Source organism: Mirounga leonina, unplaced genomic scaffold (genome assembly GCF_011800145.1).
Source record: "Mirounga leonina isolate KUSES-001 unplaced genomic scaffold, KU_Mleo_1.0 Mir_153, whole genome shotgun sequence".
Lineage (NCBI taxonomy): Eukaryota > Metazoa > Chordata > Mammalia > Carnivora > Phocidae > Mirounga > Mirounga leonina.
Genome location: NW_023270387.1, coordinates 43,039,812 through 43,055,779, shown reverse-complemented (window position 1 = coordinate 43,055,779; position 15,968 = coordinate 43,039,812). Strand labels below are relative to the sequence as shown.

The following is a 15,968-nucleotide window of genomic DNA, read 5'->3' as shown; positions in this document are numbered from 1 at the left end:
CAACTCCTCCCTCAATGGCTCTATGACTTGAAATCTGTCCTCTTTCTAGCCATCAGCCCTCCTATCACCTTATCTCTAGTGTTTTAATTCCACTTTCATGATATACATAATCTATAGGCAATGGGGAGCCACCAAGGTGATGTTCTGGAAAGATGAACTTGACCTTGGTACATATAACAACTGAAGGAAGAAGAGACTAGAACTAGCTAGGTGGCTATTATAGAAGAACAGGGAAGTAATAATAGTGCTGTCCTTGGTCTAGAGCAGTGTCAAGAGAAGCATAATCACTATCTGACATGGTGGGTCAAAGAAGAAAATATGGCAGAGGTTTCAAGTCCAAGTGACTGTGGGAAAGGTATATACCAAGTCCAGTGAGTGGGGAAAGATGCCTAGTTTAGACTTATAAATAGCATCCTTTACTACTTATCATTAAGAGGGGTGATTGTGGATGTTCTCTGTACTCCTTTGTTGTTGTTATTGCCGTTTTCTTTTCTACTTTCCAATTTTGCTACATTGAGAATCTATTACTTCACTAATAGAGAAAAAACAACAATCTTTGTTTTTTCATGCCACTTTGCTATGACATATTGATCTTGCAATATATGTGAGAGATCATAATGGAGATGGCCAGCAGGAAGATCAAATTATAGGTCTGAAGGTCATGAGAAGTCAAGGTTAGATGCACATTTTTGGAGTCGCCTGCATAAAGTTTAAAGCCATGGGAATGCATAAGATCATCAAGAGAAGGAGCCAGAATTGAAGAGAGCCAGAGGATGAACTTCTGCCTCAAGCTGTACAGCCCTGAAATCACTGATTACAGGGAGTAACCAGTGCTAGGTAAGAGCATTGGAAATATCCCATGAGCTAGAGGCTTTATCCCACCTGCTCAGTTTTAAGCTCAGAGAGTGGATTGATGTGGTGCAGGCAGGACCCCCTCCACGCCACCAGAATATTTTGGAGTGGCCTATATTGATACAGTTCATTCACTGTTACAGTAATTTACTTTGGTGCCACCATGCCCACTGAACCGTGAACTTCTTGAGGTCAGGAACCAGGTCATGTTCAATTCTTTACCCTTCTTTGTCTAGATTCTAGAACAATCTGTAACATATACTGGCCATTTCATATATATCTGTGCTGAAGAAACCAGCTGCCCACCTGAGAGCTGTTCTTCCCCATCCCATTCTTCTCTCAAATGACTTAGCTTTCCTTGGTCAGACTGCTATGTACTCTCCTGTCAGAACTAGTCCTCTAAAACCTAGATGAGTGGACGTGTCCACATGCCTAATGCTCATGTGTCTGTGACAGAGAGTCTACTGATCGCCCTGCAAAAAGCCCCGGGGTGCTTTGCCCACACATCATTCACCCTACTTAGAAAGTTCCCCATCTTGCTCCGTGTACACACTGCTTACCTCTAAGCACAAACCATGTTAGTCCACATGGTATTTAGAAAATCTATAATTAGCCAGGCTAGAAACAAAGCAATAAACTGCCCAGTAGAGAGTGGCCCAGACTTGACATGCATTTTTATTTTTTTATTTTATTTTATATTTTCCTTGACATGTGGTTGCCAAATTTAGCTCTTTCTACATTTATAGATCTATTATGTTGACATTTAAGACCCTTCTTCTAAAACTCCTTGGAGAATTACAGTCTTTTAGAAATAGACACTGCAGAGATAGTCAAGTCCAAAACCCACCCCCCGTTGAATTTTTATAATGCAGAAGCATTTTATAAACCCTGAAACAACACAGCACTGTGATCCAGATGAATCTCATGGCCACTGGGGTGGGGACTCAGTGTCCTGGGGCTCCTGACTCTAGGCCCAGGCTGCCTCCCCATCGCTCTGCCTGCCTGTTGGATAATGTCCTCCAATGTTTCTTTGTTGCATAGCTTAGGCAGGGAAAGTTAGCATCGATGTGTCCTGAGGGAAATATTTTTCCTCAGCCACTTTCCTCCTCTGCCACTTGCTAACTCTTGCAACCCTGGGCAAGTCCCTTACCTCTCTGATTCTTGTTCTTCTCTAATATAAAATAGATTCAACACCACCTGATCTGTCTATATCCTCAGCGATGCTGGGCAAATCTAGCAGGAAAACATATGTGAAGGTAGTTTGTAATAACAATTAAGAACAAGAGTAATAGCTAACATTTATTCAGCTTGTATTATGTGTCAGGCAGGCCCAACTTCACATGAATTACCTCATTTCATTCTTTTAACAACTCAAAGGAGCAGGTTCTGCTACTGTCCCTGGTTTACAGACAGGAAACCAAGGCACAAACATTTAAGTGACTTGCACCAGTCCCAAAGCTGGCAAGGGAAGAAGTTGGAATAAACTGCCCCATACTACCTGGGCACACTGAAAATACATTAGAACTGACAGAAACTGCAAGAGATTACATAATCCAAATATGTGATATCACAGGAAAATAAAACAAGAGCCTTTTTATAGATGAGGCAACTGAGCTCTCATGGCTTGCCCAACATCAAGCAGTATATTTTTAAAATATATTTAGATTATGTCTAAAGGCACCTGGGTGGCTCAGTCAGTTAAGCATCTGACTCTTGATTTTAGTTCAGGTCCTGATCTCAGGGTCCTGAGATGGAACTCCATGTCAGGCTTGTGCTTAGCAGGGAGTCTGCTTGAGATTCTCACTCTCCCCCCATGCTGCCCCTCCCCCTGCTCTCATGCACTCTTGCTCTCTCTTTCAAATAAATAAATAAATCTTTTTTTAAAAAAAGAATATGTCTAAAGTATTTTATTTTGGGGACACCTAGGTGGCTTAGTTGGTTAAGCATCTGCCTTCCGCTTAGGTCCTGATTCCGGAGTCCCTGGATCTAGCCTGCATTGAGCTTCCTGCTGGTGGCTGGTCAGGGAGTCTGCTTTTCCCTCTACACCTCACCCCACTCCTGCTCTCTCTCTCAAATAAATAAATAAAATCTTTAAAAAATAAATAAATAAAGATTTATTTATTTGAGAGAGAGAGAGCAAGAGTGGGGGAGGGAGAGAGAATCTTAAGCAGGCTCCATGCCCAGCATGGAACCTGACGTGGGGCTCGATCTCACAATCCTGAGATCATGACCTGAGCCAAAATCAAGAGTCAGATGCTTAACCCATGGAGCCACCCAGGTGCCCCCAAACTATTTTATTTCTAAATTGTGGGAAGTAGAGCAAAGCTGTTAGGAAACTGGGTCCTGGATTCCATGGCCAAATTTTAAATTTCAACACTACCACTTAACCAGCTATGTTACTGGGGAATTAAAAATTGGAGAGTCTCAAATGTGAACCTTTTGTTTACTTTTTTTCCTGCTAAACCTATTTTAAAAACCCTATGGCCAAGAATCAAATTTTCAGAAATAGATTTTCATTCTATTTCCTCCCACTACCTGCACAGCCGTTCTGATTAATATCCAAAAACATGTTAGAAATAGGAAGGAGAAGGCAAGGATAACTTGAGGTAAATCTAAAGAAGCAACACCTCTAAAGGGGAGGAGAGTATAACCCCATGTGGGCCAACTGTGCCCCAGGCACTCACAGGCCTGTGGTCCTGAAGAGCATGGCTTGATTCCAAGTCACACAGAACTGTATTAATCCAGCTCTTCCACTTAATAGGTAGGTGGCCTTGGGCCGAGTGACTTAATTTCTCTTGGCACTATCAAGAGCTCTGGAACCCAGAGCTGACCCAGCTGCTCCTCTATGATGGAATCTTTGGGATTCAGGGCGATTGCCACTCCCTGTGAGCTTTGTGGAATTTACCATGTTGGTTTTCAGGCCTACTTCACAAGCCCTGAGAGGTATTAAAAAAAAAAGGTGTTTTTTTTTTTTTTTGTTTTTGTTTTTTTTAAATTAAGTAATCTCTATGCCCAATGTGGGGCTGGAACTCATGACTGGGAGATCAAGAGTCGCATGCTCTATAGGCTGAGTCAGCCAGGCACCCCCTGAGAGAGATTTTTTGGAGTCTTTCAGGAACAGACTGGCCAAAGTGGCTATAAGAGATATATCATGGAATTTAGTTGGACAAATAGGCCCTGAGTTGGCATTGAATCAAATGAATACCAAAAATCTAATGAGCAAAGATTCCTTCTATAGCAGATAGATCTGATATTCTATCAAGACAGGGTCTGTCCCCTCTATCTCATCCATACTCCTGACCATCTCAAAGTGAGGCTCACCAGTTCACATTTTAGCCTCACCTCTTCTTTCCACACACACAGCAGAGTTGAACCCAAAGGAGAGAGAGAAGCATTCCTATGTCTGGACAGACAGGCTGATCTGAAGGTGCTGTAAGGTACACCTAGCTGACTAGAGTCTGAGTGGGCACTTGAGATTGGATTTCATATGCATTCACTCCTCACAGGGCTACCTATGTAGCTTGAAACATGTCACCACGATGCTCCAATCATCTTTTCCACAAGGGCCCAACTTCCCCACAACGAGTGGTGCCTGATCCCAGCTTCTAACTCAGCTCACGGGGTCTCTGGGCTGGAGGCTGCCAAAGACAGGTCGCCACTGAACATCAGAGCTCTGGGAAAAAGAAGTTCCTTATGGAGATGCTACAGGCCACTGTATTCATACAACCGACTTTCCAAAGCTCCTCAGATTTCTTATTTACACAGACTTCTGTTGCTATAGCCTCCACCGAAACTTCAGTCCAGAACCACGGCTCAGGAGGCATTTCTTTTTTCTTTTTCTTTTTTTTTTAAGATTGTATTTATTTGCTTGAGAGAGAGAAAAAGCACAGAGGGAGATGGAGAAACAGACTCCCCACTGAGCAGTGAGCCTGACACGGGGCTCTATCCCAGGACCCTGGGATCATGACCTGAGCCAAAGGCAGACGCTTAACCAAATGAGCCACCCAGCTGCCCCTCAGGAGGCATTTCTAAACTTGGGACTTAAACTGCTCATGACAGCATGTTGTACTACAGATAAAGCTGAAAAATGGTGCTGGGCATTTTGGAACAGATTACAGGTATAATACAGGACTCATCATTTATTATGACTTAGTTAGCACGTTTATCCTGTCCTTCTTGCCTACCATTTATACATGCTAGTGTAACAATAATCCTTGCAGTTCTCCTAGACAGTAGGTACCATCACCTTTAGCTGGCATTTGTTGGTTGCCCATTTCTCATTTACTGGGAGAAAGCATTATGCCTATAATTTATAGATAAGGCACCTGAGATCAGGAGGTTAAGGAACTTGCCTAAAATCGACCAGGACATGGGTAAAACAGGGATACAGTCAAAAGTGGTTCAACTCTGGAATTTAGACTCTTAATCACTATACCTTTCTATCTTCTCTGTTAGGTGAGGACACGGAGATTCATAGACATTCTCTAACGTGTCTGAGGTCACATCCTTACTTGCATTTGACACAAAAGTCTAAATGACAGCTACATCCCCTTTGAAACAGTAAGCTCCTTCTAAACTTGAGTCCTGGATGCATCCGCGCAGCCAGAAGAGTTTTCAGACGCGAAAACATGCAACTACCGAAGTGCAGAGACTCGCAGTGGCTTTTCTAGATGGAAAACCCAGTCAGATAGTGGCTGATGGCATCACCCGCTCTCTGACAGCCCCTGTGCCACTGGAGCAGCTGAAGATGAGCCCACGTGTAAGAATCTGTTCACATGCCAAAAGTTTTATCATAAGACTTGGCAGCTTATGATTAAAGAGGCACCAGAATCCCCAGAAACAGAAATGCCCTTTCAGGAATTTTCCACATTTGTTCTTGCTTCGAGCCATGATCAAGTGTTTCCTGTCAAATACACCAGCTAAAAAGGAACCTATTTTCTGAAAGAGAAGTGGCTGGTTTGGGTCCAGCACTTGTAAAGGTTCCTGGTACCACAGACCACGAAACAGTCGGAGGTGAAGTGGCACTGTTCACAGAGAATCCCAGAGGACCTGAAAACTTCAGAGCAGGAAGATTGCTGAGCTACGTGTGCAACCCCTTTCCACTTAACAGGGATGCAGCTGAGCTGAAGGGACTTGTCTGAAGCCACTGGGCAGGTTGGTGAGTGGAGAGCCAGGACCTATAATGAGGGGTTGGACATGCCCAGGTTGCAAACAACTTCAGTCTGAGGACTCACTCTTGGAGAAGACACACATTTGTCTCACATTTGCCTGACTCCCCTGCCCAACTTGGGGGACATACCCTCAGAAGCAAATTCTAGTTTCAAACATTGTAATGAAGCTTCTCATTTCCCAGATCTCTCAGTGAAAACTTTAAGGGCAAATCAAGAAATCTTATGGCTACTGTCATAGACTCTTTGACAGAAGTGCCCCTAAGGTAGGTGCACAGGCTCTTTTTTTTTTTTTTAAGATTTTATTTATTTATTTATTTATTTATTTATTTATTTATTTATTTATTTATTTGACAGAGAGAGAAAGAGAGAGCACAAGCAGGGAGAACGGGCTCCCCGCTGAGGAGGGAGCCCAATGCGGTGCTCAATCCCAGGGTCCCGGGATCATGACCTGAGCCCAAGGCAGACGCTTCACGACTGAACCCCCAGGCGCCCCACAGGCTTCTTTTCATAGACCACAGAGAGCCGGAGAGAAACATAGAAATAATACTTTGCCCCCAATACATACATACAAAGATCCTTGGCTTCCTCAAAGCTGAGAACCTCAAACTCGCTTGACTGAGAGGGGGGCAAGAGTTGGAATAAACTAAGCGATTAACAAGAACGATGGGTAAAGCCCCTCTAGCCTGGAACGCTCCTGGTTCCCGCTGTTAACCGGTCTAAGGGCTTCCCCCTTGGTGGCTGGCAGGACACTAAAGGCCGCGTCACCGGCCGCGTCGCCCACGCCCGGAAAAAGAGCTGGAGACCGAGAACTCCAGACACTGTCTCTCTGGGTCCGTGGAGAGGCCCGCACTGGGGCCGGTGATTCCCAGGGGAGGGTGGGCGAGGGAATTCAAGCAACAACCCCAGCGCGCCGGGGAATGCACTTGAAGTTTCAGCGAGAGAGAAAAACTTTTGTCTTCTTTGAGACCAAGTTTCCAACCCACCAGGAAAAAGTCTGGTGCGGTGCGGTGCGGCGCGGCGCCCGGGACGGGACCGCAGCCCCCTATGCCGGGACTGCAGACCCGCTGCGAGGCCCTCCTGCCCTCGCCCCTCCCCGGGTGCTCACCCGCGATGTCCCAGAGCTGCAGGCGCACCACCGTCTCCGGGTCCCAGTGGAGCACCTTGAGCGCGAAGTCCACGCCGATGGTGGCCCGGTAGTGCGAGGAGAAGTTCTGGTGCACGTAGCGCTTGATGATGCTGGTCTTGCCCACGCCCAGGTCGCCGATCACCAGCAGCTTGTACAGGTGCTCTTTGTGCGGGGCCTGCATCCTGGCGGGCCGCCCGCGTGCTGTGCGGGACGGGGGAGCGCAGCCGTGGCCTGGGCGGGAGACCGACTCCGGGAGTGCGAGTGCGGGCGCCAGGGAGAGGAGCGGCGGGGCGGGGGCGAGCTCCGGAACTCCTCCCCCGCTGCCTGGAGAAACGCCCAGACAGGCGCCCAGGGTTAATCCTGTTCCTTTCCCCGGCCGCGCGCTGCCTTGGAAGGGGGTGGAGACGGGAGCGTCTCCCGGGATTGGCAAGTGGGGGGCTCGCGTCTTAATGCCTGTTGCAAAGGTAATTCGTGCAGCACTTTACAGTTTCCAAAGAACTCTCCTCGCCTGTGATCCTGAACACGAAGCTTTGAGGTGTGGGCTTTATTTTCCATATTTTCTGTGCGGGAAAACTGCGTGTGGAAAAGTTCAGTGCATTGCGGGAGATGAAAGGGACAAGCCGGGGGAACCCAGGGCTTCAGAGCTCACAGCCCAACCCCCAGCCCTCACTGTAGGGAGAGCTTGGAAGAGAGGCAGTTGACAATACAATTTCAGGAGGCACGGTAGGGGATTGGGTTCCTTATGCCCTGGTTTTTTTAGGTGAGTGGCCCTGGGCAAGTCATTTGACCTTGGGCAAGCCTCAGTTTGCTTTCTTCCTCAGTGACCTGATAATGGTGATCCAGACCTGTCACCTGCGTTGGAGGGAGAACACTGAGCACTTCCACACCTATTCAACAAGGGGGACCATGGGACTGAAAATGCAGAGGTCATCCTTGGCTTTTAGCCTTCTCCTCTCTTATCCTAAAAGCTCTGGGCAACATCGAAAGACAATTTCAATAACTAGTCAGATTATTTTAAGTGATAACAATAGCAAGTATTGGGACTCCTGGGTGGCTCAGTCGGTTAAGCGTCTGCCTTTGGCTCAGGTCATGATCCCAGAGTCCTGGGATGAGTCCCGCATTGGGCTCCCTGCTCTGTGGGAAGCCTACTTCTCCCTCTGCCTGCTGCTCCCTCTGTTTGTGTGCTCGCTCTTTCTCTCTCTCTTTCTGACAAATAAATAAAATCTTTAAAAAAAAAAAAAGCAAGTATTTATCCAGCACTTGCTATGTGCCAGTTTTTATACATATCACTTTATTACCCTAGCAGTATTAAAATTGATACCATTATTCTTCCCATTTTACAAAGAAGGAAACTGAGGCCTAGACATTTTAAGTAATGTACCCACTATCAAACACTAATAAGGAAAAAGCCAAATTAAAAGCCAATTTTCTGAGCCAAAGAGGGTTTTTTGTATGTTTTTTAATGTATTCTTTTAACCAATATATATCTGTGCTTGGGATGATACAGAAATAACACAAAGATTCCTGGTCTCAAAAACTTTACCTTCCTGTGGGTAGGGGCAGACAAGACAAACAAAAATAAATAAGTACAATTTGTAACGTATTAGTCGGTGATAAAATAAGGTAGGGGAGGGGCACCTGGGTGGCTCAGTTGGTTAAGCGACTGCCTTCGGCTCAGGTCATGATCCTGGAGTCCCGGGATCGAGTCCTGGCATCGGGCTCGCAGCTCAGCGGGGAGTCTGCTTCTCCCTCTGACCCTCTCCTCTCTCATGCTGTTTCTCTCTCGCTCGCTCTCTAAAAAATAAATAAAATCTTTAAAAAATAAAAAAATAAGGTAGGGGAACAGGTATGAAGAATTGGAATGGGGTTGGGCTTTTAGGTAGGGTGGCCAAGAAAGGCCTCTCTGAGAAGAGAACAATTCAGTAAAAACATCAATTTCTGAGGAAGTGGCATGCAGATCTAAGTGATGAGCATCCTGTACTAAAGTGAGTCATTTTGTACCAGAATGTGCCAGGAACTGAGCAACGTCCCCATTATCTCATTTCAACTTTCCAACTGTATCAGGAAGTATTTTGTCCAGTTGATAGATGAGGAAAGCAAGACAGAGAATGGCTTTCCCAAACCCACACAAAGTGTTAAAACCGGGATTCCAATACAGGCTTGTGTGAAACAGAGAAGAGGAAGTTCGGTGGGCCCACTGTCTTTCTGTCTTCATCTGACACTGCACATGCTATCCTTCAGCCTCCACAACCCCAGCTGCCTGCCCTGGATAAATCACATAACCTCTATGGAGCTCAGTTTCCACATCCACAAAATGAAAATAAGGATATCTACCTTCTAGAGTTGTTGGTATAAGTAGAGACTATATAATAAGATGCTGAGCCTGTAGTAGGTGCTGAATGGCAGTTATTAATAGCAAATAAGGGACAAGCTTTTCACACCATGTTCTCTGATATAAATCCTGGGGACCGGCATCATATCTTATCAGCTTTCTATCCCCCCCAGGGGTAACTCAGAAGCTTTGCTCATAAAGGGCACAAAGGGAAGGTGTGCAGAATTGTCCTGGTTTGTGTTTTATTGAATGCTCAGATAGGTAGACATCCTTCTTTGGTTTCCACCCACGCAGGGACACACCAGGCAGATTATATCTAACGACTGAACCAAGTATTCACCTGTTTAAAGTATTGGCCAACACTCTGGCTTCATTTTGCAGGGAGCAGAGTTCACAGAACTGAGAGGTCCTAGGCCCTTCTTAGAGCTTGAAAAATGAGCAGTAAGGTCAAAGACCCTCGCCAGATCTAAAATCCTGGCTCTGTAGATCTGAAGACAAGTTTGGCCTGGGCAAGGAGCTGGTGGTAGAAACAAGGAGGGGGTAGAAGTTTGAGACATAATGTGAGCCAGCCCTCACTGTTATGCCTGACCCAACTGTTTCACAGGCCCCAGCCTGTTTTCCCAGCCTTGTCCCAGCTGAGTCATCCCCACCCTCACCTGCTCTCCTCTGCTGATTAGGAGCATGTTGAAGCACCAGATGGTGAGATTTATTGTGTAGGACAGGCAGACCAAGACCTGGGTTTTCCGAGACCAGAAGCTTATAAAATTGTGGGGGGGGGGGGGGGGGGGGGGGGGGGGGGGGGGTTTTAAGAAAAAAAAAAAAAAAAAAAAGCAAAAACAAAATGAAGGAACAGGACCTGCCCTTGATCTTAGCCAAAAGGCCGAGAAGCGATGAAGGAACAGGACCTGAAGCTTCAGCCTCCCTGCCTCTCCTGGAGGCAGGATCCCCCTGTCAGGGGCAGTGGGCAACCAGAAAGAGCAAGCTCCCTGGCTAGACAGGAAGTATTGCAATTTGTTTCCAGAGTCATCCATTTAGGTCTCCTGACAATTCTTCACAGCAGGAAAAAATTACTCTTGGTTGATATTTTTTAAATCTTTTAGTCTAAAGCGGCTCGGTGAGCTTGCCAGGCCAGCAACTCAGTGAAATCCCGAAAGTCCCCAAGTAAAATGAGGGAAGTGGGTTGCAAGATCTCTGGAGCATACTGCTGACTCACATGTCAGAACTCTGGGCCTTTTAGACACCTTCCGGCAGGAGTGATGCCCCAGAGGATTCTAATCATTCCAACAATGGCACCACTAACCGAGCTGTGGTGTTGTCTATCCTGCATTCCATCTGCTCCCCCCACCCAATTAAGACATTAGGGAGAAGACTGTGGAAGGGTCATTTCAAAACAAACATCATACCACGGTTCTCTTCCAGTTTCAGGGCTGCGTTCTCTCCTCAGCTGCAGATTTGCCCCCGATATAAGGGCTCTCCAAGAACATTTTTTGGATGGCAAAACTTTCTGTGCCCCCTTGCTTTGCTTTGAACTTTTCTTCCCTCAGATCTAGGCTGCAAGCAGGGAGCCAGGAAGTTGAGAACAGAATATCAACTCGATTCAGGCTAGGGTAGCTTTACATGAAAAGGACATTAGCCAACAGGTCGAACATCCTTGCCTCCTATCCTCCCTCTACCCCCAGATTATGAAACTCCGTAAGAACCCATCTGTCCCGACCTGAGAATCCATCTGCCTTGGATACCTTGGGACTATCCAGAAGGATGCCTGGCTTTATCCTGACAAGCCAGCTCTCCTTCCCTCCAGAGAGAATGGCGGGGTTGTGTCATGGGTTCCTCCCAGCAGCCACACTGCACCATGGAGAGCCGTTTTCCGCAGAAACTCTTAAAGCATCTCTGGCGATGCTTTGATATCCTTATTACCCTCAAATTGCTACACCACAGTACACCCTCTCCTGAAGAACAGGAAGGGAGGTGACTCAAGGCTGTAAAAGCTGCACGAAAACACAAAGCACTCAATTCAGGCATGGAATGGCATTCCAGAAAGTACCGAGTTAGATTTCTCTAGGTCTCCGTTCCCTTGCTATCCAACGCAGGTGCATATTCCTGCACGTATTCAGTGGCAAAACTAATTAAAACAATTGGAAATTGCTTTTCAAACATAACCGTGAAGCCCGCATGTTTCCCTCCCAGGCTGTTGCATTAGGTGAGTCTCTATAAAGTTACCTTATTTGCTTTCAGCAATAAGAGAGCAGTAGGGAGTTATTCACTAGTTCATATGGTTCTTCATGATTGCTCTGAAGAATTACTTAAATGACTTCAAGATAGGGTACCAAAGACTCTGTTTGGGGAAAGGTAAGGTAATTTTTCTTCAATTAATGCAAGCAGTATATCTTCTGAAAAAGGCCTGTAAAAGATTACCATAGAATTTATCATCCAAACCGGGACTCTTGAGAGTGAAAGGAGGATCTATTAATAATTACACCAAACCACAAAAACAAGCCAGGGCTATCCAAAAGAATGTTTATTCCTGAAGTAGAGGGCTTAGAGTTTTCAAGTGAGATCCACAACCAAGAGTGACATTTGAAAAATCTCTTAAATCATCATTTTAATAAATAGTTCTGCCAAGTTAAGGCTGAGCTAATTTCTCATTCTCTTCAAAGAGTCCCCTTTTTACCTACTAGCTTGTCAGAAGCCTGTGCTGACTTGCAATGGGAGTTATATCCACTATCAACTCAGGACTGAGCAGGTATCTGGAAGTAGGCAACCATTTTCACATTATTTGGAGAGAGGCCAAGATGGATTCTGTGTGCAAAGTGCTTGAAATGAATACACCTAAGTCTATGAGAATTTTGATGTTGGATTTTTTACTCAGAAAGAGAAACTATAATGGGATATTTACTGGTTATCATCAGAAATTGATTGCAGGTGAGTTTTTGAACCCACCATTTAGTTTGGACGGAGATAAGCAGATTATGCCCTAAACCATTTTCAGCAGATTTATTGCCAGCTAAACTTATATGCTAAAGCTGCACACATTTGACTTGCTTTCAACAGACAGGGCTGAGCTAGGATTCATTTTCCTCCTAACCCACCCAATATGGACGAGTATAAATGGGCTATGGAATGGCCAAAAGGCAAGCATCTGGGAACGCAGAGTGAAATGATTCAGTATGACTCAGAGTTTCAACTTCCTTGAATTGAGTGCCTACCATGCACCAAGCCCTTTATCTTAACTTATTTAACCTTCACAACCAAATTGTTGGTAGGTATCCCCACTTTGCAATGAGGAAAATGGGGATCAGAGAATTTAAATAATTTGCCCAACGTGACAGAATGAAAATTGTAACTCATGAGTCCCAAATCTCTGCTTTTGCTACTCTACACACTCCTTTGGCATGTGGTAAAATCGAGACCCAGACTTTTCCAGCTTTGTTTCTGCTCTTATACCAGATATCGAGGCTATAAAAAAGGGGGGGGGGGGGAGCGATGATTCTATATCTGTTTTATAAAGTCCTAAGTATGGAGGGAAACATCCAATAAAGGAGGAAAAGAAAAATGCATGCTTCAAACATGAAAGTGTACATGGCACTCTCCCTCACCAAGTCAGGCAAAAAGGCAGCACTCCATTTGGATGACATGCTGTCCATTTGTGGGAGTGATCTGATCCAGCAAATGCAGAGAACATAAAACAAGGAGTCTACTTCTGATGCTCTTGGAGAAGGCTACAGTTTAATAATACTCAGGATCTCCTAGGAGTGAACCCCGAGCCCATAACAAGTGGGGATACAGGGACTGGTATGGCCTCACTCAGAGGATAATTCCAGAAAATTACTGACAGAGTGTCGATCAAAGAATATTTATGTGCAAAGCACCATGACAGAATTTTTTTGAGGGGCAGGATCAGGAGTGGAGTCTTGGATTTATCTACAAGAATGTCCCTACCATGAAATCTTACCATTTACATCGACGTGGATGGAACTGGAGGGTGTTATGCTGAGCGAAATAAGTCAATCAGAGAAAGACAATTATCATATGGTTTCACTCATCTGAGGAATATAAGAAACAGCACAGAGGATCATAGGTGAAGGGAAGGAAAACGGAATGGGAAGAAATCAGAGAGGGAGAAAAGCCATGAAAGACTTTTTTTTTTTTAAGATTTTATTTATTTATTTGACAGAGAGAGAGACAGCAAGAGAGGGAACACAAACTGGGGGAGTGGGAGAGGGAGAAATAGGTTCCCCACTGAGCAGGGAGCTGGATGCTGGGCTCGACCCCAGGACCCTGGGACCATGACCTGAGCCGAAGGCAGACGCTTAATGACTGAGCCACCCAGGCGCCCCCCGATGAAAGACTCTTAACTATGGAGAGAAACTGAAGGTTGCTCGAAGGGAGGTGGTGGGGGGATGGGGTAACTGGGTGACGGGCATTAAAGAGGGCACGTGATGTGATAAGCACTGGGTGTTATAGGCAACTGATGAATTACTGAACTCTACATCTGAAACTAATGATGTACTATATGTTGGCTAATTGAAATAAAAAAAAAAAGTCCCTACCATCAACATGTTTGCACTTTGGTTAGAGCGTTGGTCAGCAGGTACACACATGGCCTTCTACCTCCCCCTCTGCCTTCTTCCCAGATCCCTTCACTGGCTCTTTCCTTTTTCTGCAGCCCACCACTCAAGTGTGCTAGTCTCCAACTGTGGGGTCCTGCCTTTCCCTGCCTGAGCTCATCCACATCTGTGGCAACGGAGCAAACAAGGCTATGGATACAGCTCTACAATCAGGCCACTTGCCTTGCTTTCACATTCAAGCTTTACCACCAACCAGCTGTAGGACTTCCATAAAGAAATGTAGCTTTTTGTAAACCTGTCTCTTCAGGTGTAAAATGAGGATAATCATTTCCACCTCCTGCAGTTTTTAGGACACCTGCATTGAAATCAGGCAGTGACGTGCCTCGCCTTGTGTTTGGCCCAGGATACGCACTGGAAAGCAAATGTTGTTAAACTATCAAACATCTGCTGGTGATTTCTAGCTCTGTGTTTGAGACTTCAACCTTACTCCTGCATTCCATACCCTGTTCCAATGGCCTCTGGAGCATTTCTACCAGGCTCTCCGGCAGACGTGTCAAGTGCAGCATATGCAAAACTGGACACATTATCTACCCTAACAGACTTGTTCCTTTTCCTGTATTCCTGGTTTTGATCAGTGGTTCCACCCTCACCAAAGTCTACCAAGCCTGAAAACTCAGTCACACTCGACTCCTCCCTCTTAATTACCCACATATCCCATTATCTGAGTCCTCTGATTCTATCTTGGGCAAATTCCTGAGTGCATTTCCACCACTCCACTCTGTTAGAACACAAAGGTGAATATCTATTCAATATTATTTTTTTTAAGTAGGTTTTTTAAAGATTTTTATTTATTTATTTAACAGAGAGAGCACAGGTAGGCAGAGCGGCAGGCAGAGGGAGAGGGAGAAGCAGGCTCTCCTCTGAGCAGGCAGCCTGATGCGGGGCTCGATCTCAGGACCCTGGGATCATGACCTGAGCCGAAGGTAGTCACTTAACCGACTGAGCCACCCAGGCGCCCCTCTATTCAATATTATTGAAGTCAAAGGATTTTTAAGCATTATGCAAAAGGCAGAAATCATAAAAGGAAGAGCGTTTTAAATGTATATATATTAAAAATTACCAGAGGCAAGACGAATGGTAAATGCAAACTGAGGAAAAATTTGCAACTTTTAAGACAGGCAAAAAGGGAATATAGTTTATATATAAAAAGCTCTTGTAAATTATTTTAAAACATGTAAATAAAGGGACAGAGATATAAATAAACCACCACACAAGAAAAATGAAAAGCCAGTAGTAAAAGAAGTAGGAAAATTAAACAATGAGATACCATTTTTCACTTTTCAAACAGACAGATATGTTTTAATACTAAAAATACCCAATATTGACAAAGATGCAAAGAAATGGACATAATCATATGATCGTGGTGGGGCTATAATTTGAGAAAAATCTGTTGGAGGGAAATGTGGTTATATGTATCAAAAACCTTTGACTGAATGATGTCATTTGTATTAATTTATGATAATGAAATCATTAGAGGTTTGTACATATTTAACTTCACAAATGCATATTACAGTGTTGTTTATCATAGAACAAAATGGGAACTTCCTAAATGTGTATCAGGTTAAATATCATAAGGGCATAAATATGTAATGGCACATTATACAATCTTTATTAAAATGAGGTAAAAGAAAAACACTGAATGACTTGGAAAGGTGTTCATATTTTTCACAATATTTTAAAATTGGAAAAAATATAAAATATTATAATACCCCATTTGGCATATCTATCTAGTTTCCATTTTACATATATGCATAAATACACACACAAAAAAGTATGGAAAATGAACTATTTGTTATCAGAGATTATCTCTGGATGATGAGGTTACTGCTTTGCTGTATTACATTTTTTCTACTTTTCTA

At 44.6% G+C, this 15,968-nt stretch overlaps 1 protein-coding gene across 1 annotated transcript in view; it reads right to left on the bottom strand.

The window, feature by feature from the left end:
* Window positions 1-7,439, bottom strand: part of RAB38 (RAB38, member RAS oncogene family) — a 74,895-nt gene extending 67,456 nt beyond the window's left edge. The window contains exon 1 of the mRNA XM_035009417.1: window positions 7,129-7,439. Coding sequence (XP_034865308.1) covers window positions 7,129-7,330 — 202 coding nt within the window. The 5' untranslated portion in view covers window positions 7,331-7,439. The remainder of the gene's footprint in view (window positions 1-7,128) is intronic.
* Between the last annotated feature and the right edge of the window lie 8,529 nt (window positions 7,440-15,968).